Source organism: Anopheles arabiensis, chromosome 3, assembly GCF_016920715.1.
Source record: "Anopheles arabiensis isolate DONGOLA chromosome 3, AaraD3, whole genome shotgun sequence".
In the NCBI taxonomy this organism is placed as follows: Eukaryota; Metazoa; Arthropoda; class Insecta; order Diptera; family Culicidae; genus Anopheles; species Anopheles arabiensis.
The window spans coordinates 3929035-3955810 of NC_053518.1; the positions used below are offsets into that span (position 1 = coordinate 3929035).

Sequence of the window (26776 nt, forward strand, 5' to 3'; positions counted from 1 at the left end):
TAGCAGCTCCCTTCCGGCCCTCCCTTCTATTTGTCTCTGCGGGGCGACTTTGGAAAGCCGGTTGCGATCGCGAATCGCGCAATGGTATCGAATTGGTGGGTGGCAGACATCACGGTCCGGTTCGGTCGAAAAGTACTTTCCCGAGGGTGCCCTCTTTTGGCGTGTGCTTGAGTCATCGAGTTCCTAGACGCGTATGAATAAGCTTTTTCAGGTCAAAAGTTAAGCGGTATCAATCACAAACGGTATCATTACATAATTTTGTTTGGGCAGATTTAAAACATCTTCATCGCAGCAAAATTAATTCTTAATTAAATTTTATTTTCATTCCACATCTCATTTACCAAGATAACTGAAGCATACATGTTGAAAACAAATGAAAATACATTGAACTTACTGCACACATCAAGAGTTTCTTGTAAATCATGCAAGTAACGCTTGTAACGGCTGCGTTACACATAGATTCAAAACTAAACTTCCATAAAATATATGCACTTTTTTCACCGGAGCACTTCTTTGACAGATGTCAAATTGGCAATGGCCTTGAACGGAAATTGTCGAGTTTCGGTCTGAAACGAGCTTTTTCATTATAATCTTTGTTCATTTCGATAAATGTTTGTATAGAACATAAAAAATAATTGATACTGTACGACATTCAACGCGTGCTTTTTGCTTAACTTTTTGGACAGTAAAAATGGCGTTGAAAATTCAGCAACTGCGCATCGCGTACAAGCTGGTACATTAAATGCAGCGTGACAGTTTGTGCTTTGACATTAGCTGCCTGCATGCTTGGATAGTATTCCATATAGAAATGTTATTTACTCTTCATCGCATTGTAATATTCATTAAAATAGATAAGAAATACATTCTCTTGCTCGTATCTCCGCAAATTCCATGAAAACGAGTTTCATTTGCACAGCCGAATTTCAGCGCAACCTCTAAATGACGTTTAGGAGCAACCACAACTGTCACCAGCAAATGTCAAACGGGGCAGCAACTGCGCACACCGCGATGCTCGACAATTCAGTCCAATACCTTTGATTAAAAACGCTTTCATCGAACGAACGTGTACAATAACTAAAAGTTCAGAGCGCAGAGCGAATTAATTCCGACCCGTAAGCTGAAATTCTTCCACGCCTGGTTTGTTTCGCGACTGTTGAACTGCGGAGCTATTGTGTGCTGCGCGTGTGTGCGTGTGTTAGTGCAAGGAAACAGTTCCCTCACCGTCGGATACGTACACGCAGCCGAGAACGCGGTGGTGTCTCTTGAACGATTCCCATTCCTCATCATCAGTTGTGTTGTGTGACCGCATCAAAGAACAGTGCAAAGCAGTTTTTCCCGTGCGCTCACAAGGTTTTACCACTTCTGCTGCTTCTGTCTCTACATCCACATCCAATAGGGCGGCTTCCCTCTGCTGTGTACGGGTGCTTCTTCTGCTTCTTCTTTTTTTTTTGTTCTGCCATCGCAACTAAACCGGACATTGTTGAAACGGGCAGCCAGACAGGAATGTGTGTGTATAGACGGCTCCAACACGGTGGCATTTTGGGCCGGAAGACGCAACTCCATTTGTTGGATTGGGTCGCTTAGGGTGGTGTGGGGTATCCGTATTCGATTGGAATCGGGTGTGTGTGTGTGAGGGGAAGGGGCAATTCGAAGAACACAGATAAGAACAAACCCCCTTCTCATTAGTGGCGACCCGCGTGCTTTTTCCTGCGTTCGCAACACAATGGCTGAATAGTGGTGTGGTGTTGGTAGCATTATTGAGGCGTGGTACAGAGAGACAGTAGTTAGAGGCGAAAACGGGTGGGGTGGGGAGAAGACGGGAAGAGAAATCAATGTCGGTACGGGTGCAATCCTTCGAAGGGCTCTTGATTTGTGTGTTGCATGACGGTGCATGAAAAAGGTGCTCCTGGGAGAAGCCCGAACATATACGTACACGACGTACATTGGTGCGCGCCTGCTCGCACCCGTAAAACTGAGCAGTGTGTGTTAGTGTATGTGTGTTTGTATGCGTTCCTAGAAGTGTGCGTGCCTCTGTGAGAGTGAATGTGTGTGTATGTGTGGTTGCAGCGTGTCCTTTGAAGGAGCGAACATTTTCAGCTTCTCGTAGGAAAAATGGGCTTCTCGCCGTCGTCGCCTACCTGAATGCACACACAGTTTCACCCTTAGCCCACTCTCGGCGTACGGACGTGCACGGCTGCGTACTCAGATGCAGTGCCGTGCAGTTCCGCAACGCTTGGTGGTGTTTCCCGTTCCGTTTCCCCATCCCTCGGTGGAAAACCCTTCCGCTTTTGGTTTAATATTCGGTTCGGTTGATGGATTGTTTATTGACGGAAATGAAACATGGATGCAGCTGTCGTCGCGGCACACTAACGGGGCTGGTTAGCGGCGGCAGCGGCAGTGGCAAGGCGGGACATGTTGGGAAAGGTTCGGCTTTTTTCTGCTTCCCGTCTTTCTTCTTCCTGCCAAAGGGCAGACGATGAGAAGGATCGATGTGTGCGTGTGCGTCGTCGCCGTCGTCGTCTGGCTGGCTGGCTACCACCATCGAAGAGATCGTCTGACAGCGGTACTGGTTTCACCCACTTTGCGGCACTGAAACCACTACCACTACCATCACCAATTCTAAATTCAGACGCAAGAAAAAAGCAAAAAAAGGTGTACGCAATCACAGGTACAAACGCTAAGATGGACATGGACGGGGAAACGACTTGTGTGTTGCTCCGTCCTGGCAAAGACTTTTGCTTGCTGTCAAAGGATTTGCTCTAGTGGGTGTGACGAGACCATAAAAGCCAACCCCAGAGCTTCAACAAGGCTTTTCTTTGCCCAGTAACACCGGGCCCTTCGAAAAGCGGGGGTTTGAGTGGAGAGTGAATTTACTTAACCTCAACTCCGGCGAAGCTTTTTCCGGTGGTCATTGTGGGAAGGAATTAATGTTGATTTCGTTTTTCACTTTCGTTTTAGCAGCGAAAACTTTTCTGCCAACCCCCACTCTCTCCCCTGCGTTGTGGTACAGGTTATTGGATTTTCCCTGCAAAGTTGGTGGAAACACGGTTTGCTTTGTCCTGTTGCCGGTAGCAACGGTACCCGTTCTCGTGTAGGATTACACACCACCACCAAAGCGAGCAACGACCGAGGGAGGGAGGACAGCATTTTGTGCTTGCTAAAAAAAACAGGTATCCCTTTAACTATGACACACTCCGACGTTAATTTCGTTCAAAGAGGACAGTGAAGGGCGGTTATTTTAATGCTTCCCCGTTGCGCCCTACCCGTAGCGGTAGTTATTTTTGCGTTGTTTAAATTCGAAAAAAGTGCTATAAACATGTCCTACAAACACGGTTCTATCGTGTGATATATATATTTTTTTCTTTTGCTGTGCTATCTTGACCAGTTAGTTCAACGACGCTATCTCATAGTGCGCAAAAAGTATATCTTGCGCGAGATCCCTTCCATTCTACACCCTTCTACCGACACCTAGCGGTGGACCACGGTATGTCTCGCCATCTTCTGATGCCTGTCCGCCACACAGTGATCCCCTCGCCGAGGTGCGCACCTACCCACCATGTGGCGGTGGCGGCGAGCACGTTGTTTCTTGGCGCTGTTCTCTGACGACGTGCTGTCACCGAAACTGCTGCCTGCCTGCCTGCCTGCGTTAAACTCTCTGGCTTAGAATTTTACGGACCACGGGACTTTTTTGTTGTTGTTGTGTGAATGTGTGTCGTTCCGTGGGGACAGTTGGTTTGGCTTTTTTTTTGTTTCGCCACCACCACGACATCGTTTGGCTGAACGAACAGAGAACACAACCAGGCAGGCACAGCGTTATATTAGATGACTGACTGACTGTTCGCCAAAACGGCTTGTTAAATCAATGGATTCGGGACGGTAGAACGTGCCGAGGAGGCGGTCACAAGCTTGTTTTTGGCGCTCGGCGCACTCACTTACATATCCTGCGTTGGCCGGGCCAAGGGAGTCTCGTACCCTGTGGAAGAGTGGCGTGAGACGAATGGGAGGAGAACGGGCAGCATTGTGTAACCCGTGACTGTTGTTGGTTGTGTGTGCGTGTGGAGCTTTTTCTTCCTTTTTAGGAGCATGGAGCGGAGAACGAACGAGAGTACAGCGCGAATCGACCGGCAGCCGCGTTGTTTGTTGCTGCACGTTTCGCATTGCGCGATCTGTCCACCAACGTCGTTCCCAGGCGCTCGACAGCGTCGACAGGACAGCGCACGGAGAGGAGTGCAAACCCCAACCCGAGGTCCTATCGCCAGAACCTGCTCTGGGCAGCGAAACCTAAGCAAGCCGGTGGAAACATGATCGTTCGCGTTCTTCTCCACACCCATGCAAAACCGCTTCCTTCGCGCTGAGCAATGCGTGCGGCGTGTTGCGATGTGCTGCCGCGTCGCAAAAAAAAGGCTCCAGCCAGGCGCTCTCCCACACGAGCTGACGGGGTTGGGGTCCTTTCGCGACCGCAAGCAACAGAACGCACGAAGGAAACACACAAACAGACACACACGCGCGCGCGCGCGCACGCAGGCAGGCATAACCTTGGGATTCTGTTTCTCTTTCTTTATTAGTGAATTAATTTCCTTATATTAAATAGGCGAAACGGGTAGCAAAGCAAAGCGCACGACTACGCGCAAACCGGCCCAAGAGCGCGCGTGGCGGCAACGTGTGGTGCGCGGTAAAAGCGTCCGTTTTCGACCGCTCAAAGACGCGACGACGATCGATCCCACATGATCATCATTCGTGGTGGTGGTGGTGAGGGTAGTTGGAAGGCGCTCATGGTCCATGGAACCAACCGTGCAGCAACCAACAACCAGCGGCAACAAAAAAACTCCACTTCCATCTGCCAAAAGAGGAGAAACGGTTTGGTGTGTTGTTGCGTTTGCTTTATTTTGTTTCCTTTCCCTGGCGGTGCTCTGTGGAAAAGTGTGGTGCGCGTTGTGCCTTTTGGCGCATGATGCGACCACGGCGCGGACCAAGGGGCAAAGGAAAATCGTTGCTGAGCTGCAACGTGGATCGGGTGGAGGAGGGAAACGCAATCGGTGGATAGTGGTGGCGGGATGGACCAAAAACCCCGTGACGATGCGTGATTCTTTCTCGTGTGTGCCGAAATTCGCAAATCCCCTCCTCAATCGCCCGCCCGCCCGCCCAACACTGACAATCTCCTCTAGTCCGCGGTGTGAAAGGGAGGTGGGGTTTTCTTTTTTGGAAAAGTCCCGCTGGGGTGCCTGCCGGTTGTAGCAAAAGAGAAGCTCGCGAAAAAGATTGCGAAAAACGGCCAACTAGATTTTGGGGTTGGAAGTATGTGTGTGGGATGTTGCGGTGCAAAGAGTGCAAAGAAGCCTTTCCATCCCTCATGGATACCACCATCCCCAAAGATCTACGAGTAGGTTTTGCTCTCTCTCTACTGGAATGGATCGGTTTGCAAGCGGTACCCATACAAACGTGCACACACACACAAACGCACACACGCTTGATTCTACAGCTCTCTGGGTAACGTCCATTACGAACGAGAATTGAGGTGCTGCGAGCCAACATCACCTTTTACATCGAGGCCGCGAAAGAGCGTGCGGAAGGCAGCGAAAGGAAATCTTCGCAAAACAATTTTCTCCTTCCACCTTCAGGCGTACGTGTACCGGCCTCTTCCCCGCTCCACCTTCACCCAAATCGAATCAATTTCTTGTCCGTCTCTCTGTCTCTGTTCACACACCTGCCGCCCCGGCATCCCGGGCGCAGGTGTGTTGTTCCACCATCATCCGACATTTGCAAGTGCTGTTTCCACGATGTTTCATTTCAACTTGCTGGATCTTGCCCCGGAGTGTGTTCTTAGGCCGTTAGGTTAGGTCCGGTTTCGGTGAACTGTTTCCTGCATCGTCGTTAGTCTGCCGCACACACACACACACACACAACGTCTTGTGCATGCAATCGATCATTTACTAAAACTCAAACTCTTTCTTCAATCGCAGTTGGCACAGCAATCCTAGCAGCAGCAGCAGCAGCATCAGCAGCATCAGCAGCTCCTACGAATTTGTGTGTGTGATTCTCAAGTGAAAGAAGCAGAATAAGGGCAGAAGCAATTCCTTCTGTCACAAAGATACTTATCTCGGCGAGCAGCAGCACCAGCGGCAGCAGCACCAGCAGTTTCAAGGCCATAGCGTGCGCGCGGGTCCAATCGTGTATGATTATCTCTGGTCCGTCCGTGAAAGTACCCCCAGACACAGACGATTTACACAGCGCGACGACGGCAGCGGCAGCGACGGCAAGTGTTACTACTGGCACGGAGATACATACGGCGTGAACCGCAGAGAGCGAGAGAGACAAGGAGCGAGAATACCCATCGTCCATCGACTAAAAGGAAGGAGTGAAGGAACGACAGAGAGAGTACGTCTGTGTGTGGCAAACGCGGCAAATATCGAGCGGCAATCAGCAGCAGTGTGTGGGGTGCCCGTCTGACAAAGTGTATTGCGCGCAAGTGTGTGTTTTTTTGCTCTTCCTATTGCCTCCGCCTCCCCTGTGCGTGTGTGCATCTTCTTCTCAGCTGTAGCGACACGTCAAGCCGCCCGCGTGCACTGCCGTGCGTGTTAGTGCAAAAAAGTAGCGCAAGCAGCAGTTCTATTCCGCGTGTCTCGATTTGAGGTGCAAGCCCCCTTTCTACAACCTGCGCCCTCCCCCGGCCGTGTGTGTCTGTTACTGCAGTTCGTGTGCGCGTGTGAGAGTCGGTGCAGTTTTCGGTTTCCCTGCTAAGTTTTCCATCCGTTCTCTTGCCAATTTCCCGTCCCGCACCTGCCGCCGGTTTGGTCAGATTTTGATTTAATTAAGCAAGGCTTGCCACAGTACAGTCGTCGCCCACCCCCGACCGTTCAAAGTCTTTTCAAATATCCGTGCGATCGCGATCGGTTTGTGAGCAGCTCGAGAAGAGGAGAGAGGAAGATCCAGTGCGTGCACGTGTGTGGGTGTTTGGTTGGAAGCGTCGTGTGAAAGTTGTATACCCCCCGACCCCTTGGGAGATTCGTGAATTATTCGTGGATTACCAAGACGCACTCTTCTCCCCACTATACTAAACTCTCAATGGAAGCGTGGTGCTTGAGAACAGAAGCTCATATAGGGTAAGTTGATTGCGCTGAAATCATATCTAAACGCTAACATGTGTCTGGCTGGATTACAGCTGCTTTTCTTTTTCCCGGAAATCAACTTTATTTACAGCGTGTGCGTTGTCGCCAATCCGTCCTCGATTATTGCTCACGCGAAATGGGTTATCGGGTCGATTAGTTTGATAAGATACGGTGCGATAAGAGCAGATAAATGGGCAAAGCCCTTAAGACACAGCGCAACCATATGCAGCGAGCCCCCGATGATAACTTAGGTGCATTTATGACTCACACGTGCGATTTACTAAGAAAAGCCTATTGGCGCTACATTCCTTCCTGTGCAGGAAGCAATGACAAATCAAACCTTATCGTGGGTGCAGACACTATATAAAATTGCTTAAATCTTGGCTCGTCCGCTATGCGAAGTTGCGAAATGGAGATGAGTGTACCGAAAGCGGGAACCATTTTCATTAATCATTACGTCTGCAATGAGAGCCCCATTTTGGAATAGAGGGATTCCCGCGTCGTTTGAATTCATAATGCACGATTGAACATTGAGGTCATAAATTATGGAAGGTCGCCATATTAGCTAATTTGTCAGCTGGTGATTATTAATCGGTAACAAATCGGGCCTACTGCTTCTCCTTCCAACCACACACGTGGTGCTCTAATGACAAACCCTGAAGCTGCCCAAGGGGCTATAAAACGTTAACGATCGATAGAACCTGATTCTCGGCGTCCGGTCTAGACTGCCAATGAGATTCGGCCGCGAACACACACACACAACTTTGATCAAATTTCATCGACCAAAACTGCCATCGACCGCTCTGCCGCCGTATTGTGGTAGTCTTTTTGATTCTTTCCATTTCGACGGCGTGTAGCGGATGCTGTCTTTTTCCCCATACTTTCATGCTTTCCATGGTCCCTCGACCAGCTCAAAACATTGTTGCCATTTTCATCTAGCTTGTTCTGGTCTAGTTCACGGATGATGCTACCTTCCCAGCACGACCGCCCTTTCTTCCTCCGTGTTAGAAATACGTCACGTCGGCGTCCATCAAAACTCTCATCTCACCGTGGAGAAGAGCATTGCAAAAAAAAAAAAATCCCAAAAAAGCAAATGATCCAAATTCGGCGGAACACACAGGTCAAAAGCGTCCTCCGCAGCAATGCTTCAAAAATATACCTGTGTTGTTTGTTAGGACCAGCAATCTTTGTGTGTGTGTTCTTTTCCCTGTCCCGCTGCCAGCATGCAGCAGCTTTGTGGGGTAGGAAATTATGCTGCTCTCAGTGTTCGGGCTGGCCGTGCATCAGTGTTGAGATTGTTATGTTGGCCAAGCAAACAACGCTCTGTGCGCTGTGCTGTCGAGATGAGCAAAAGGAGGAGAGGAAGATGTGCAAAGCCAGAGCCGCCACACAGAGACAGACAGTTCCAGGAAAAGCGAACGCGAATGCGGGGTGCAACTGGAGTGGAAAATTTCCAAAAGTTGCAAAATAATTTGCAAACGTGCTAGAAATGAAGAGGGTAGAGAAAACGCGTGAGAAAGGGAACGGAGAAAATGGTTAGCTCCGGATGGTTTGGAAATCGCACGAAGAACGCTTTGGAAATAGGGACAGAGGACAGTGCTTGCTTATGCCGCAACTTGTTTGTCTAGTTTTGTTGTGTGATTGTAGAGTTTGTTTAAAGGTGTAGAAACATTCTTTTGATTCTTTGCTTAAATGCTTACACCCCAGCGGGATTTGCACATCAAAGAAGAGTTGGTAAATATTCATACTCAAATTCTATTACCACTTCTAAGTTAGTACTGTTTTTTAGAATAGTTACATTACATATTCATGGTACAGAGAGTGTGTAGTATGATAAGCATCTTGGGACGAAACAATTACTCAACACACACACACTGTAGCGAGTACAAAGCTAAAAAAAGACTCCAAGCACATCTCCATTTGCTTTGGATACCATCCTCACACCATCCATTTGCGAAACAAATTCCGTCTAAAATCTTTTCCAAGCCAATCTTATTTTGCGATTTCGAGATCTCGTTCTCCTGCTTGCCTTGTACCACATCTTCTTGTTGAGTCTTTTATTTTACTTGCTTGCTTGCTTGTTCGGTTGGAGATGATGTCCGCCACACCACCACCATCCATTTGCGAAGACGCATTTTACGGGAAAGAGATTTTTTCGCGAAATTAGATGATTAAGCAAAAAGTTTCTTGGGGTGAATTCGGCCTCTCCACCTTCTGGCACCGGGGTAGAGCAAACGCTGTCTTGCATCAGTGTTGGTATTAATGTTTCCATAGTTGTTTTGTTGTGGTTTCTGCTCCTCTGATTAGCGTTCGATATGGTATGGTGAGCTGCGATGATCGTGCTGGGCAGAAATCGTTTTTTTTTTCTTATTTAAAATATTAAATTGATCTCCGAAGGGGGGGTTTCAGGAAGTGTGAAGGCGTCTGAGTGAAGCGGAAACCCATCAACAATCATGGGTTTATGTTGAGATGAGTAGAAACTAGTTACGGGATATTGGCATAAAGGTGAATTATATCATTAAATTAAACAATTTCTTAATGTATTTAGCACAAACAGTGTCGTTGGAACAAAGTTTTTGAAGCCATTCATTTAATAGACCTGCTTTTTAATGAAAACTCATCAAACGTCAAGAGCAAAATTATGGCAACAGCCACTCATCGGGAGATGTCTCTATCAATCTTCACGACTCCCGTTAGGGTTAGCTCCACTGTAAAGGAACCAACCAGACCCAACACAACGCCTTGTCGAGGCTCATTAACCGAGACTACGCTGCAATCATCAGCAAGTCTTACGAGATGTTATTACCAAATTTGGCTTCTTGAATGAAAACACGTTTGCCGTTTTCTACCAAACAGGATCCTTTTTAAACCTGATCGCATCGATCGCGATAACAAGCGGAATGCTAAGGTGCCAACTTCTTGGTAAAGATTTTTTACCCCGCTCTCGCTATCTATTTCCAATTTCGTTGTAGTCGTGTCTAGACGAGCAATAAATAAGTTTTGCTTACTTCTACTACTACGTTGCGCCCAGAGTAGACTAGGCGCAATCGTAAAATGCTTCCCAACTCGCTAATTGCTTGATCAACAACATACACAGTAGTGGTGCATTGCTCAAAATCCGTGTCCGGAACAGCAACGCGCCACACGTTATGTTCACAATGGTATTTGATTCATTCAATGTGGTGTGTGCCCCCTCTTTACGGAGAAGCGTACAACGAACGCCTCGTCGGGTCGAGATCTCTCTGTAAACTCCAAGCGGTTTGTGGGCATGTTGCGGAAGTGTCGAACGGCTGTACAGCACTTGTCGATCGAACCTGGAAACTCCTTGGCGTTCTGAACAAGCCGTTGGTGATTTCAACACCTCCAAGGTTTACGGGAAGAGGTTCAAGAATTCGGAACTCTGTTAGAGCTACAGGAAGTAGATGTTTGCTATTCTGAATAGGTTCTAGATATGTTGTACGAACATCGGATGTGGTTTGATGTACTTCTAAGCTATTGAATCTGGCTGGATTTCGCTGTCAGGAGTTAGCATGATCAACCGTTAGAAGCTCTGTATGCCACTTGTTATCTATTACACGATATTTATGTGTTACTCCTCCTCTCGTGGGTCCTCTGTTGACTTAAAATTTTAACAATATTTCTGATCCATTTGCCCCGTGAACTGTACAATAGCGGCGCGACCAATGCAAACAGTGAAAAGCCAACCTCACCTCTACGATATCATCCGAGCCGGGGGTGACTACAGTACTATGCACACAATTCAGGCTTGTATCTGAAAACTTCGCTTCAATAATGGTGACAAATGGCAGCACACTACCTCTTCTCTCTCACTCTCTCTCTCTCTCTCCGTCTATTTCTGTGTATCGATTCTCTCCACTCCACAGCCGGCAGTATAGTACAGGCGTTTCATTCGTTCCGTGCGTTTGTTTGGTCAATGTCCGTTGATTGATTTCCGCATCACGACAGCGACACACGACCACACGGCCAACGAATGGACTGCTGGGCCCTGGTTGCGACGACTGTCCAGGGGGGGAGGGAATGATAATTAATTTACCAAGTTTTCCATTCCTTGACACACACACACACATAGAAAATGGAGGAGGGATGAGGGGCAGGAACGTTCCACCAGTGTCGCGCCATTAATTCCTCCGCGGGACACACAGTATTGGGGGGAGTATGAGCGATGGTGAGTTTGTGGTGCATCTACCCGGCCAGTGAAAGAGAGCTCCTGGAGAGTTGCCAGTGGGTTAGGTTACCATAAGTGTGTGTGTGTCTGTCTTTCTTTCCGAATTCCGCCACACTGTCGTTCTGTTTTTCCCTTTTGCTTCGTGTGTTGCGTTTATGAAATCGATACACGTGCACCATTCAAATCCATCCCGTGTGGGCGTGAGTGTATTGTTTTACATCGTGCTTGTTTTTTTTTTGTTTTTGTTTCGTTGTTGCTGTTTGAGTTGTCGCTTCTTCCATTTAAGCATTATATTAGCCCTAACTTGAGGGGACGTGATTTGTTCGCTCGTGAAGCTCCGGCCAATCGAGCAAAAAGTGGACGGACTATCGCGAGCGCGGCCATGGTCAAAGGGATAAGCGTGCGGTGGTTTCCGTTTTGAAGAAAAAGTTTGCCTCCCTTTGTCCATCCATGGGAAACCACCGAGGAGAGGAGGTGTACAGTACGGTACAGTTCAGAATGTAATTCCCGCGAAATAGGAGACCCGAAGCGAGGGGTGGCCTACGCGAGTATAATCGGTGAAATGATTTGTATGCAAAAACTTAATCCATAAGCATGCTATCGGCTTGCATAGCTTTGGATAGTTGTTTGTGTTTCATTTTTTCATCTACCAAACCACTAACCCAAGGTTCTTCCAATGCTAGCAAGACACTAAAGAAGGGAGTATCAGCTGTCCTGTGCAGTAAATAAATATGCTGAATTAACAGCGCGCGTGTGTAGCGGTGCTTTGGCGGAAGGATGGCGACCCCCCAAAACAGGTGGATCCGGTGGCTCTCTGTGGCAAAAGTTTGTGTTGTCATGCTGTCTGGTTCTGGGCCGTTTTTGCCTGTTTTTTGCCAAGGGAAGCTTCGTTTGGTTGATTAAAGTTTCTTTGCGGCCGAATCGAGTCGCGTTCTGGTAAAACTACAACCATTCTGATGTTAATTATTCATTAGATTTAGGGTGACTTGTTCCAATTTTGTTTGTGTGTATGTGGTTTGTTTCGCTGAGTTTATTAATATTCCAGCACTGTACTCTGCCAGTGCGTCCGTAGTGTCGTGCAAGCAATATTAATAATTCCTAACTCCTCCCCCCTTTTTGCGATTAATAATGGCAAACGGCACTTTTGCTAATTTGCAATGCCTTTTGCAGAGTGGTATTTTACGTTAAAAATTTGGGAAGAGGTCATACCCTCGCAAAACGGACGAATGAGTCAAATCTATTAGCTGCCTTTCCGTGACAATTAATCCTTCCGACTTCCTGTCTCCTCCACACTGCACAAAACCAGCCACACACGGCGGCCCGATTAAGAGCGCCGCGCACCCACGTACTCGATTTGCATTTGCTCTCTGATGCATCACCAACCCCCCACCCCCCTCCCTTCTGGGTGAGCTGTTCCCAATGTAAACCCCGTTATTATATGGCGTCCACCAGGTTGACCCGATTGCGGGTTGCCAACACACATCAGCAGCAGCTACCGCTCGTCACCCCCCGGGGGGATGATGATTCATCGTGCTCTCGCCAAATGCGCTGGCACCAATAGACGTTGCGGGGAGGAGAAGTCTAGAGGGTTCTCACCTACCTTTAAGCGTGTTAGCGGACGTATTTTTCCATCGGCAAGTCTCGTCGCGCCGCCGATTGTAATACCAAAACGCACCTCACAGAGTGGACAAAAAAAAAAGAAAAATTAGCGTGCAAATATGCGTCATCCTGCTTTGAATAATTCGCTAACAAGCCGCGGGCACGGTAGTGCACAGACGGGTGTGTTATAACACGCTGTTGTGTGTGTGTGTGTGACGGTGGTGGATTAAATTCATCACTACTACCACGACCACTCACACACACACACACAACCGATGAGACGACCTTGAATACACTCTCATCCACCCATGGAAATGTCTTCTTTTCTTCGCTTTTCGTCTGCGTACAATGGAGGCCACACATCTCGCCGAGAACGTGACATACGGCCAGCTGAAATATCGCCCTGAAGGACACACACACACACACAGACGGTGATTGTCGGTCGGGCTGGTGTCGAAGGATCACTCAGCGCTACCACCTTCTTCCGCGCCCGCCTGATTGCGTCACAAGACGAACGCATAGAAGCCCAACGAAAGAGAAAGACGGAGAAAGTGCCCAAGCAAAGCACTACTACTCCGTCCATCGTCGCGCGGGTCGATGGGAAGTGGACAAAGAAAGAAAGCGAAAAAGGATAGAATGCCAACCTGCTGCCCTACCATGTGCCAACGACCATGTGTTCTCGTTGTTACCAACAAATATCCCCCCCCCCCCGCCTTGCCACAGTCAGGGGGGAAGCCATTAGGTGTGTGTTTTCTAATTCTATTCTGGTGGTTCGGTAGTTTGCAAGTGATTAATGGAATTTTGAAGCCTGCGAGTCAGCCAAGGATCATTTATTCTTTCCAGAAAGAGAGAGAGAGAGGGCGTCTGGCTTGAGGAAGAATTGGGTGTACGTGGGCGGGCGGTGTTCTGGCTGATATCATTATGCCAACAAAGTCTTTTAATCCTAGCGCGCCTCATTCCGTTCGGATGATGGTGTGGTGTTCGTTTGGCAAGTCTCTTCGAGTGAAATTCTCGTTAGTTCCACTCGTTTGTTATCTGTAGTCTGCTGGTGGTAGACGAGAAGGTAAAAAACACATCTCGCAAAGGTCTACTGCTCGTTCATAGGACAAGTATCCGTATCCGTATCCGTTGTCTCGGGTCAAACCGTCGGGGCATCGAGTTCCGGGGATATCTACTTTAGGGTCTTCCGGGCATCTATATCTATAGTGGAGAAGACTGTCCTGCTTTCCGGTGTGTTGTCGAATTTAGCCTTGGTTGGTTATGAAATTGTATGTCATCTCGGCCAAAAGTTGTCGTCGTCTGCCGACCGCAATGTTCCCCCAAATGCTGAATGATACACTTTTTCCCGTATCGAATAGCGGTTGAGGGTGACCTCATGGGAACAGTCCAAAAACACCCCACTTTGTGAAGCGTAACTGGAGGAAGCGTCTAAACTGCTGCTCCCCTGTTACCATCTGTTGCTCCAGTTCGGCTGGACGGTTCCTCCCTACCGGCAGACATTCCACGTTAATATATTTCAAATCGATTTAACGCGTTTTGGATGCGCCAAAACATGCGGCGGTAGGTGTAGGGTTACTCAATTTAATCATAATATAGGCACACAATCCGTGGGGGCTGGCTCGTACAATAGCGCCAAGAAACCTTTGTTGGTCATAATGGAGGTTATTCTGCGGCATTGGAACTCTATGAGACCCTTCTTTTTTTGTTATTTGTATGTTTGAGGATGCTCCCTAAACACATCACACCTCCCCACACCCGGGGTCGTATATCTCTTTCCGCACTGTTTACATTGCATTAACGTCACAGCACGGTCGGTCGGAACAAACACACAGCAAGCACACATTAGTTCTCTCTGTAGTGTGTGTGTGTGTGTTTGTGTCTAGACAGCCTATTAATTGTCTAGTGTGTGGAATAGGATGAAATCGATGAATAAAAGAATTATTTGCCAAAACGATAGCATGGCCCCTTTCGCATACACGCCCATTTTCGCCGGGCTGACATAATGCTCTTGCTGCAGGGTTATGTTTTTCTGCTTGTCATATCCACCGAAAGAGGCACCCCAAGAAGGTCCTGTGTCTAGGATTTCATGTCTCCAAGGTCCTGTACGTTAGGACCTGCATTCTAAATTAGTTTACTTTTGTTTAAACAAAGAGGCATTCGTTAGTATTAGAGGCAAAGAGGCACACGAACCCTACCGGCAGCGACCAACCAACGTCCTTGAGCGTGTTGACTCTCGGGGGCTTGCATGTGAAAGTCCAATGAATCCATTTGATTTATGAATTTGTCCGTCTAGACCTGTCTCGGGGCCGAAAGATTTCCCCCCAAAAGTTGTTGTGTCATACATTGTAATGCCATAGCATGAAACGTTGTTTGCCTTAACATGCTGCCCTCTCCCGCGTCACGCTAATTAATGGTGCGCGATAGCTTCATTGAATATCTACAAACTTAATAAACACATTGGCTGTGATTTACACATTTTTATAACTTCTCCAGAACTCATACGATACAGCACAGGGAGTCGGTATCTTAAAAATTAATAGTCTGATTTAGGCCAAACAGCGAACCCAGCGGCCGGCAGTGATGGGTGTTTGAAAATTCGCAACTTGAGGCTGCGCGCGAATTAGCAAGATTGCTGCAAACCCCCCGGGCAATGTTTACATTTCTCTGTTCTCTGTGTGTGATAAATAAACAATGCAAATCTCGCGCATACTAGGATGTGGAGCAGAGGAGCTGGGGGAGCGAACGGTTGATCAAAAATTTGCACGCATTTCAAATTTACAGCTGCCACAACACACATACCATCCATCGGTTCGTACCGCGAGCTAATGAAATCGGGCACGATCGATGAAGGTTTTGGCAGCGTGTGTTTGTCTCTGGAATAGAGCTATTTCCCGGAAAGTATAATCGTACGAAGAATTTCAATGTAATATTGCGAAGGGGACTGTTTTTGGGTAGTTCAGCGGGACTAAACATGTGTTACTCCTGCAATCTCTCTCTACTGTTTAGCTCAGCACCGTGTACAATCCCAACAACATGCGCACCCAAATGCACATAACGATAATCCCCCGTTGTAACCCGACTCATGGCCACCCCAACCCGTGGAATGGCGACACAGCCGGACGACGGACGTTCACACAGACACACATTGTTGTTCCGGTCGCCGAGCGTGTGTTTTCTTTTGCATTTGTCCACCACGCCCGAGCGGCAACTCCTCATCTGCATGTCTCGTGCGCCGCCTATGACGCACGTTAGTGGAGAAGCGACTGAGGATGCGCTTTTGTGTGTGCGTTTGTGGCCCCGGGGGGCAAGGCACGTAAGCGCGCCCCGCCAGTGTCTGTTTTAACTGAAGAACGGAGCGTTCTGCTGCTTCTTCTTCTTCGGGGCTAGTGCGCGCACATTAATAGCGCTAAGAATTTCGCCGCTCTGTTCTTCCTCGTTTCGCTTGCACTGACCGCCAACCAAAGTGCACTGACCGTGGGCATGGAAATTTACCCCCATCCATCCCCGGGGGTTGGCGGAAACGGACGGACCGCGCCGGGAGTTCCGCTGCCGCATTGGAGAGATAAATGGAAGCGCCTACGCAAATCGGTTCGTTCTTTTTGTATTTCCATTCGGAGCTGCTGGATTCCGGCTGTAGTCGTTCGTGTACGCAGTTGTACCGTTGCTCCTCTGCGCCCCAACGCGTGCTGTTAGATTCTACCAAATGTGAATGGGGGTTAGCATGATGGGTGTAGATGTAGCAGTTGTTTGAAAGTGTAATATAATCGGACATGATGATTTTTATATATTTTCCATCGTTTGATAACGCTTAATGTGCGCTCAAACCATGGCGCTTTGGCGTTTAAAAAGTCATTTTCAAGTTGCACCTACCTAACCGACAGGAGGCCACGAGAGACAGACAGAGACCACTTGAGTATAATAAAGAGCCATTGTGCATGTGTGCAAATATGTGTGTGTGTGTGTGTACATAGTTGCTGTTTTCGATTGGAAGTTGGAAGGCGGCGGCTAATGCATCTTCAGTGTATTTATAATGGCATTTGCACAACGTGTTTTGACATCCATCTTTTATTGTGTGTTGCCGAAACAATATTAGCTGCACATACGGAAACAACGGGGCAGTACTCTTTAGGAGGAAATTTTCAGAGCTAGAGACAAATACTTACTGAAAAACACAACTCTTTGCAGTCTATTTACATTGCAAATGTGAAGGTTAGAAGATGCAGTGGGAGTTGTTCCTCAAACACTCAGTGACAAATGAAGCTTCAAAACATCTCGTGAGAGGTCTCGTCGCTGCTGGTTTGATAGGGGTTTTCTTGTTCTTTTGAAGAAAGGTCAAAAGTAGTACAAGCAGCTACTCATTTCTAATGACCTCTCTCGTTTCTTGTTGAGTATTTGAAAATAGTGTTCTCCAATTTCACGCTTTTGTAAATATTTATTTACTGTTATGTATCTTGCTTATATAAACCTATTGTTTTTATTTGGCAATAAGTATCCTCCTCTTGTTGGGGCTGTATCATTCATACTTCCTTTAGAAGCGATACGCTGTTCGAAATTAGCTTTCAGCTAATGGTCTGTAACGTGCAAATTGAGTAGTTGCCAAGACCGCTCAGTAATTGCATAATAAAATTGCCACTGTTTAGCAGTTTAAATAATAATCCTATTAATCTACAAATTACTGCCGTGAATAAATAAAGTCACTTGAGCACATGCTTTAAATGCAACCCATTGCCTCGAGTGATAAATGTTTTACACTTACGAAACAACATGACTATCACTCAGTTAGATTAAGCTACTGGGTGTTGTCTACTGTCCAGTTTCCTTTTCAATTTTGCGTCTACTTTTTCAACATTCCCGTCAGAAAGTGCAATGGCTCGACTGCTACTGCTACTGCTGCAAAATAATCAACCTGCTTTCTGTTTGCGGTTTCCTCAAACCATGTGTGAAATGCAATCAAGCTTTTCCAACTTTCCCAACCTAATCTGCTGCAACATTGCTTGCTGCGCGTACGTACGAGGAAAAAAAAGTGCACTCAACAAACCCCCTCCTCCCCGCCCCTGTGTGTGCTCCTCTTCTTCACTTCCCCTTTGCTCTCCCCGGAATCGCTTCTTATTTTCTTCTCTGGCTGCGGCGTCGTTGCCCAAAATTTCCTGCAAGAGAAATGCGCGGGGTTTGGAAAATTTCTCCAACCAAGAGATCTACACACTATTCCCCTAACGCGCTAACTGGTTGTATAGAAGAGAGAGATAGAGAGAAGGAAAGGGAGATAAAGTACTTCCTCAGTGCTTTTCCTGTCAGTGCAACGCAACTGACGGAGCGCTTGGCGGAGTGGTAAAGTGTCGTGCCACGAAAATGTGAACGTTGTCGTTGACTGCAGCCAGTGTGTCCGGCGTCCGGTCGAGCATGCATCCCGGGGTGTCTTGCACAGTGAGCTACACCCATGTAGAGGCGTAACCGGCTCTCTCTCTGTCTCCCTGGAGATTGAGCGATGGGCTTTCACAAAATACACAGATTTGGGTGGGATGAGGAGAAGGCGTGGTGAGGCCTGCTTGGTCCAGCAGTGGCAGTAGTGTGCAGCGTATAAATTGATGGTGGTTTAAACCATTGCCCTGCAAGGCTTGTGTAATAGCAGGTGGCACGCGTGCGAGGAGAGGACCTACCAAAATTCATTCGGTTTAATTTTCCGTTGTTGAATGAGAGTAGGAAGAGGGGGAAAGGGAGGAGGAATCTATGCATGGCATGGGCGAAGCGGCCGAGAGGCTATTTCTTTTAGTGCGAGCACTCGAACTAATTATGATAATGGTTTTGTTGGTTGAGGCAATTTAACAGCAGCAGCAGCAGCGGCGGCATATGTTGCATGTGCTGGTGGATTTTGGGTTTAACATTATTACGATCCTAGTGTTGGGACAGAGTTCCCCGAAATCCTCCGGCCACATGTGTTTGATTTTGCAGTGAAATGGGAAAATGGATTCAAATGATGATGTGTGACGTAAATCGATATTTATTCATTGAACACATTTTAATACTTCCTATCGTCTATGACATGTATTTTGCCAGCAGACTTAACGGGGATTACTGCCTCAGCTCAGCATGGTTTTAACACCAAATAGATGTGATTCTATTGAAACCAAATAGCTCCCAATAATTCATCCAATTTTAGCAGAAAGACGTGTGGGTGGTGGATGAGATGGCCGGGGGTGGGGCAGGCAGAAAATGATGGAAATGTTATGTTCTGCATATTCACTTGTCTCTTTTCCCTTGTCCACGCACCGCTCGCGCTAACTCAATTTTGCGCACTCTTCTTCCATCGCGTTCCGATAGCTAGAGAATATTTAGACCACACACGTGTTGGACAACAACTCAAATCACGCCTACCGGAAAACACACACACCCAAGCATCCCCTCGTAAGCTCCCGGTGATGTATGGCGCGGATCGTCTTCTTTTGAGAACGGCTTGCGAATGGCCCGGGAAAGCGCGCGCACGCCATCAGTAAAACCAGGCCGCGTGTGAGGTCTTGCAGGAGGAGCATATTGATGAGCCAAAAGTGTATCGCTGCGTCGGCCATCTCTAACACGATCTATTACTGGCCGGCAGAATGGGGAAAGGGAAGGAGGAGGATGAGTATGGTTGTACAAAATGAGAAGATACTTAATCACACAATTAAGCTGTCATATTGTATCAATTAGTCGGCGTCATATGCTTGCTGCATCCAGCGCCCCTTGCAAGTGTTTGCAAAACTGATCGCCTGGTGGTACGCTGGTGGCTGCTGCGTCTTTCACGGACACGAAACATGAGACGCGAATCCAGTTCGTGAGAGCGCGTTTGTTGTTGCGTTTTTGGATGGAAAATAGTGTAGTGACCGTGTGGTGGTGGCTAGTGTTTGTCCGAAAATATCCACTGACTAAACGACAAAACCAGCATGCAAATGGCATTGGTTTCGCGCTGCACTAATGATGTGCTGTTCCAAGCACGTAAAGTATATGTTATAATATACGTAACAGTTGCCGTTTAGGCGTTTTAGACGGGTTGTGCGTTCATTTTTTTCCCTTTCTTTTTGCTACTATCACATCCGTTGCATGATTTATCTCGCGTGACTTCCACACTAGATTTTCCTACCTTTCGCTTCCTTTGGCGGGTGCCGGTTCGGGCTTCTTGGCGGAGTTCTTTTTCACTTTCCAGCCGTTTTGTGGAGACTTTTGCAAGCAAAAAAGAATCCTGTGCTCTGTGTGTGTGTAAGACGCAGCATTGCCAAAATTATCTTTGACACTTTCCCTTTGGGAAAGTCTACCATCACCGCCGGCAAGCGCGCGTATAGATTGCGTGTGTGGTATGGTGTGGTTGGCTCTTTGAAGTGGTGGATGACCCCGGTACACTGCTGCTGCCGTCCTTTCCAAATGCATTTCAAATCAGTTCACATCCACTGACTGCAATGACTTTCGATTTCCGGACAGCAAAAGGAGAGCAGAGCACTACTTTCGAAATTTATTACACCCATTCCGTAATAACCTCCCCCCGTACGTTTGTGTGTATTTTTTCGATAGCTATTAGTTAGTTTCTTGTGCACTGCAAGTGTAAATAAGTGTGTGCCTCTTTTTTACGACACCAACGAGCGTCGATCGGCAGCGTTCATTTTTTTCCCACCGTCACCGCGTTTCATCTCTTCATTGAATGGTTGTGACGCACATGGAATGAAATTTCGGGCTTTGAGTGTTGTAATTTGCAACCTCTTTCATGCGCTAACAGTCCGTTTTTTCCTTGCGTGAACGTTGGGCGCAGACGTGTGAATATTCATTGTAAGCATAAAACTGCAACCTCATTATTTATTAAATTTTATCTCCCTTCATCGGCTTAACATTCTCTCTGAATATATTTGTGCTATCGCGGGTGAGCTTTTTCAATAGAGATGGTTAGATTTATTTTGTACATTGATTTGATGCGTAGCGCTTATGCGCCGCATACCCAAGACACATAAACTTCAATCTCGCCACGGTTGATTTACGATTTTATTGCCGTTTTTATCTGCAAAACATATTGCCTCAGCATCAAGCACAACGATACGATCCACTGAGACATGCTTACATTTGTGTTTCACGTGAATTAAATTATGTGTACCGGCTGCCTTGCCCTTGCCTGCCCGCCTGTTCAATTATTCCATAAGAGTTGTCGTTTGCTGTACGTGTTTTGGAACCTGCCTAGACATTGTTTTTTCCATTGGGTGAAATAATTTATTATGAAAGCTACGTGACTTTCCAAGGAGCTCATGGCTGGTTAATTTAGAATTGTTTTGTTAAGTCTTTGCTTTTTTAGCAAAGCAGCGCTCGAGCATGTTCTTCGTCGTTCTCAATCGATCTAAGCCGTTCAAATCCATCGTTTTTTTTCTTTTGTTTGCGATGTAATGAAACATGCAGCTTCCCAACAAATGTGCATGAGTCAGGCATCGAATCAGTGGAAAATTCGATGTTTGCATATGCTCTGGAAAAAGGGGAAATATAAATAACGCTTCACTAGTATGATTCACGTTCGTTCAGTCCCATGAGCAAGAGAGGCTTTAAAAGTGTATTTCGATACTGTGAGCAAAAGGTTACCAACTTGTTATGTGTAATGTTGTGTTTACAATGTTCTAATTGTGCTGCGTTACTCAGCCGGATAAAAGTTAATTCATTCACGAACGGCGGTTTTTGGGTGTGTCCAGTTTAGTGGAATTGAAGCAACAAAAACCGAATTACCTTTACAAACAGCTGTTGGATAGGTCCAAGCAACAACATTAGCGAATTGCACGACTCTTGGGTCTGCTCCAGTGCTGTACACCTGTTCATTGATTAATAAATGATGCGCCACAAACACTCTCACCCCTTCGTTAATAATCATCGTGATCAGATGTTTCATAATGATCTCCTCTCAATGGTTCAACCCTTGGCAAACAATGACAAGCAGGCACTTGCATTTGATACACTACTAAAGCCTCTAATGCATAGTCTGTCAAAGAAAGGTCGGAAACGTTTGTCTGTGAATTCACATTCAAGTGTTTCCGTTTGCACGACGTGTGTGTGGTGTGGTGTGGAAAAGGATGGACCACCAGCCCGCCCCCCTGCCAATAACCATCACCACCCTCGGATGACCTCTAATAAATCACGTTAAATGCGTACATACACACACCCGCGAGTAGACGGACGGCGGGCGCGCACGTTGTGCCAACCCGTCGTCATCTATTTACTGTCCATCTGGACGAGCGGCGGGTTTGATTGTTAGAGGGTGTGGTTGGGTGCGCTACCACTCGGACCCCCACCACACCGCCGTGAAAAGAAGCTTCCGAAAGCGTCCACTTTTCCGCACTGTGACCGGTGGCCAAGTTGTTTGTGTTGAAACGTGAAACCGCCGCGACATGAATACCTCGTTTTTTATATTTTATTTTTATCGTGGAACGATTAAAGCCAAACGGTGTTGTGGGGGGATGGCGTGAGCGTGCCAAAGGCGTACCAGCTCCTCAATTCATTGAGACATATGAGTGGGTGAACCCTCTCCCGCACGCGTGTGTGTGTGTGTGTCATCAAGAGCAAGTGTCTTGGCGGGTTTAAGAGGGCGTTCGATAGCGCGGCGAAGAATAGATGTTAGAATTTATGTTTTAGCAATGGGTAAGGTGATACCATTCCCGGGTGGAGGGCAGTGGGAATCCGGGCTGTCCGTTCCAATTTTTATGACATCATTTGGCGTGTGTGTGTGGAATTCTACGGTGGATAAAAACAACAATTTGACACACACTCACACAGAGAGCGATGAATGTAGGGTACAATTATGTCGCTCTGTTCGTAATTAATTTTCCATAAATCGTGTTGCACACGCTGGGCCAGCCAGTGACCGGAGGCACGCGAGCGTCAATGTTTTGCTACATTTTTTCCACTTCTCGCCTGCCTTTTTTCTGTATGATACTGTAGCGAGTGAAGCCATGATGGTTCGTGTTTAGGAAAGTAGCACATCGCATCGATATGTACCGCGGTCCTCCTCTCTTGCTTTAAATTGTAGGTCGGAAGCATTCCACAGCTTACACACACAGCAGTCACAAAAAGGTCAGGGCAGGCGGGTTTTGTGTTACGCGAGTTTGCTCACAATCGACTCGTTACACCTGTTCTGGTGTAGTAAACAAATCCATAAGCTCAAAATGGCATGCTGGTTTTAGGGGCATGAAGAGACCTAGACATGAAACCTATTGAATCAAGTTCTTCGTTGGGTGAACCTAGAATCTTTTGTCTTTCACTTCGTATCCTCGTTTTATGGCCATTAAAACGCAACAGGACGACCTGCACAAGCTCTTTGGACCTGACTGCTTGTTGGGACGTTGCAGTTGGTCCGCCGTGCGGGTGTGCACCATAGCAACACAGAAACAACAACCACGACGGCGACGACGGGCTACCATGGGCGTGTAGAATTCGTGCTAGAGCTTCGTGAATGCAACCCAGCTGGGTTTGCTGAGAAATTTAAAGTTCCTAAAGGTCAAGTTCACTCACTTCCAGCTGCACGCGTTCTCGCAATCGTTACAGTGCCTACCCCGTCGGGTTGCGGTTTTCGTGTCTGCATCGTCATCACACATCACCACACACAGCAGCTGTCACACAGCCGCGCGTGTAGATCCTTCTCCTGTAGAGTCTTCTCCCTATCTTCGATCAAAAACAGTTGGCATATGTTCTAATTGGATGCGCTCGTTCGCTTCTCTTGCTGCTTCCCTCTCGTTTCAGGTACTAATTAAAATATCCTCGACACCCGGAGGTCGACCGAATATTTTTTCCCAAGCCGCTTCTGTTCTGCCATGCCGGGTAGTCGTTCCAGTAACAACGATAACGAGCACAACAGGTCCCCCAGAGAGAGCGGCGAGGATTCGGAGGATGAAAGTGAGATCTTAGAGGAAAGTCCGTGTGGAAGATGGCTGAAACGCAGAGAAGAGGTAGGTGTTTAACCAAAGTGATGGAATGTTATATGCGTAGTTCTTAACATGCTGAGAACTGTCGAAAATTTCTGGAAATTGGAGAAAGTTCTTAGTTTTGTAACTGTATTACCTGTATTGTAGAGCACAGAGAGTCACGCTCTATATTCAATTGTAACAAACTAACCTTGTTCGATTGTCCCAAGCTGAATAGTGTATACACGGTCTGAACAAGCGAACAAAAGTTAGTCGAGTTAAGGTTGATCATCCCATTCCTCCCATTTTGTGTGTGTCGTCTTGGTCGCCGAGAGAAGCCGATTTTCTTGGTCTCCATTGTGTGTGTGCACAGTTTTTGCAAAATTAATTTGACCTTTTGTCAGCACCACTTGAAGGAAAGGAAAGCAACCGAATAGAATGGTCCCTCTCTCGCTCTATTTATTTGATAACAAACGCCTGCCGGAATGTGTTTGGATGAAGACGCGCAGTGCCCTTTTTTGTTGGAGCATCTTCTGATGTTGATGTACAATACCTTTTTTGTGAATTTTTCATGTTGTTATTTTTAGGGACTGGAGACATTTTATACTCTGGTTCTATTATCCCATTCCAATGCGGTCAGTCAGTTCAGCATCATTTTCAGCAACACATCCCCCAGCATCATCGTTCACAGTGCGCTTCAGCATGGTATTGTTGCTTGTTCTGGCACAATCATTCCATTTATTCACTTTGTGTAGGCCAACCAACCAAGCGCAGAACTGAAAAGAGTAGTGATTTATGAACTCGTTACTATTTGGAATATTTCCGCTGCGTCGTCTGTTGTACGCCAGCAAAATTCTAGCCATTGGTGAATTTGGGATTTTATTTTGCAACGGTGTATGATTGTCTTCTCAACCGTGTGTCCAATGCGAGAGCTATCTTGCAGAACATTTCACCTATTAACTAACCGGTGCGGTTAGTAGTCATTCCGTGTTATACGGTTTTAGTCACCATTGGTGCACAATGAAGCCTTTTTCTGGCGTGATTCATGGCCGTGAGTTTCCGGCAAAAGAATGAGCATGTGTTATGCGCTGTCTTTCCTTTTTGTCTGTTGCATAGCATAGCCGTTCGCTGAGCAAGTTTTACCGAATGAAAACACGTCCAATTAGTCCATAAATTAAAGCATTAATTGTCACATCCTCCACAACAACAGCCAGTACCAGTGCTCAGGACGGAACCAGCTTTAGTAGTGGCACACGACGGCGCGTTATAGGTGGATGACGAAAGAAATGGTGCAAATTTACGATAGGAAACGATGTGAGAGAACTATTTCCGGTTGCGTTGTATGCCACTACTACCCTGCGAATGTATTCCTATGGAACGGAGTAATATAGCATCACTGACACACACACGTCCACATGTGACTTCTGTCGTGTTCTATATTGTGCAATCTGACTTTTCATTTGCACTGAAATAGAATGTGTTTTTCTGTTTGATTTTTCTTTTCTTCATTATCACAAACAAGATTGTCCCCTGGAATATGCGTCAATCGTTGCAGTGTGGTGTGTTGCTGTGTTTATTGTGTTACTGTAATCCATAAGATACGTCCTCCGGATACTGACCGAGTGAAAGAGAGAGAGAGAGAGGATGTATGTACTTCTTGATGCAGAGCGTAATCTGAGCCGATTTCACATCTGTGTCAACTGCCACTTTGTAGTGGAATCGATTTCAAGCAAAGACAGACTGCAGTTTATCGATGTTGCTTTGACCTGGTTGATGTTTGCGTAGAAGTCACGTAGTTGCTGCATTGCATTTTGTCAAGTAAGAATTTGAAACGTCCTCTTCTGATTGAGGGGGACGCTGATTTGCTATATGTATTGCTTTCAAATTTACGTAGAACTGTGTAGTTTTTGCTTCGATTCAATTATGCTCTCTTTATTTGTCCCACATTGTGCTCGTCTATTTTATTAAGTTTGTTAGTGCCACAAGAGAGCATACCTATGACACGTGAAGAGCTCAGGTGGAGAATGGCATTTTTAATATTGCCTCCGACACTGCTGCCACTGAGCCGCACTATCTATTTTCCGAGACAAGGTGATTTGTAGGATTTTTCCACATCCTTAGAGACAATAGAAAGAAAGTGGTTCCTTGGGCTGTGGTAACAAATTACCGATCTCTGTCTTTCTCTCTCTTTATATATATACATAGCACTCCCTCGAGTTCCTATCTCCACAAGTTAATTCCATACCAAGCACCTCTGCCCAGGTAGAAGCAGATCGTAAAAGGATGGTCGTATATAATAAGTTTATTGCGAGCTCACGTCTAGATTCCGGCTGTGCGCCGGGACACGATACTCACGGGGCAACTTGCTCAGAGTAGAAAATATCACCAAGGGATAGCGTCTTCGTACTGTTTGCACACAGTTGAAGCATAAAGGAACTGGAGGACAATCGCGCCGGCAAAAGGAGAGGGAAACGCTTTGGAATTGCTGGACATCTTTTCTTGCTGGGCTGGTTTTTCTTGTTCCCCCCGTTCTCGCATACCATCGTTGCTGCGCCAATGTTTGTAGCCCTGTTTGTAGCCAAGTATTAGCGAGCGTGTTATAGCACTTTACATTAAATCTGGTCTTGTAGGCGTAAAAATGCACTCTCGATGAGTGATTTACAAACATAGCCATCCCTTGTTCTTGAGTCTTTCCTTTGGTGCGATAAATTATTCCCGAACCCTTTTTCCAGTGAAGTGGCATGAAAGTTTGTGTCCGCTGAAATGACAATCGAAATAGCGATGATGCACGTACATACACAAGCAGTAATGGCAATGGTATTTGTGTGAGAATCATAGAAACCGGTAGCGACAACATACCAGCGGCTTGACGGGAGTGCATTTATATGCATGAATGGCGTTTGAAGCATGTGAAAAATGAAGAAGAAGTAGCAAAGAGGAGGTCATCGCTCGCACCCGTTATATTGAGAATTCAAAAAAGGCGTAACCTCAAGTTG

The 26776-nt window shown here is 46.8% G+C and overlaps 1 protein-coding gene across 5 annotated transcripts in view; it reads left to right on the forward strand.

The window, feature by feature from the left end:
• Positions 1-1038: 1038 nt before the first annotated feature.
• LOC120903270 (nuclear receptor-binding protein homolog) overlaps positions 1039-26776 on the forward strand; it is a 53437-nt gene continuing 27699 nt past the window's right edge. Inside the window, exons 1-3 of one of the 5 annotated variants that reach the window (XM_040312574.1) lie at positions 1039-1137; positions 5961-7100; positions 23620-23825. In XM_040312574.1, the coding sequence (XP_040168508.1) occupies positions 23691-23825 (135 nt within the window). In that variant the 5' untranslated portion in view covers positions 1039-1137; positions 5961-7100; positions 23620-23690. Of the gene's footprint in view, positions 1416-5960; positions 7101-23619; positions 23826-26776 lie in introns of all 5 variants that reach the window. The other 4 variants (XM_040312575.1, XM_040312572.1, XM_040312573.1 and 1 more) reach the window with 4 other exon arrangements.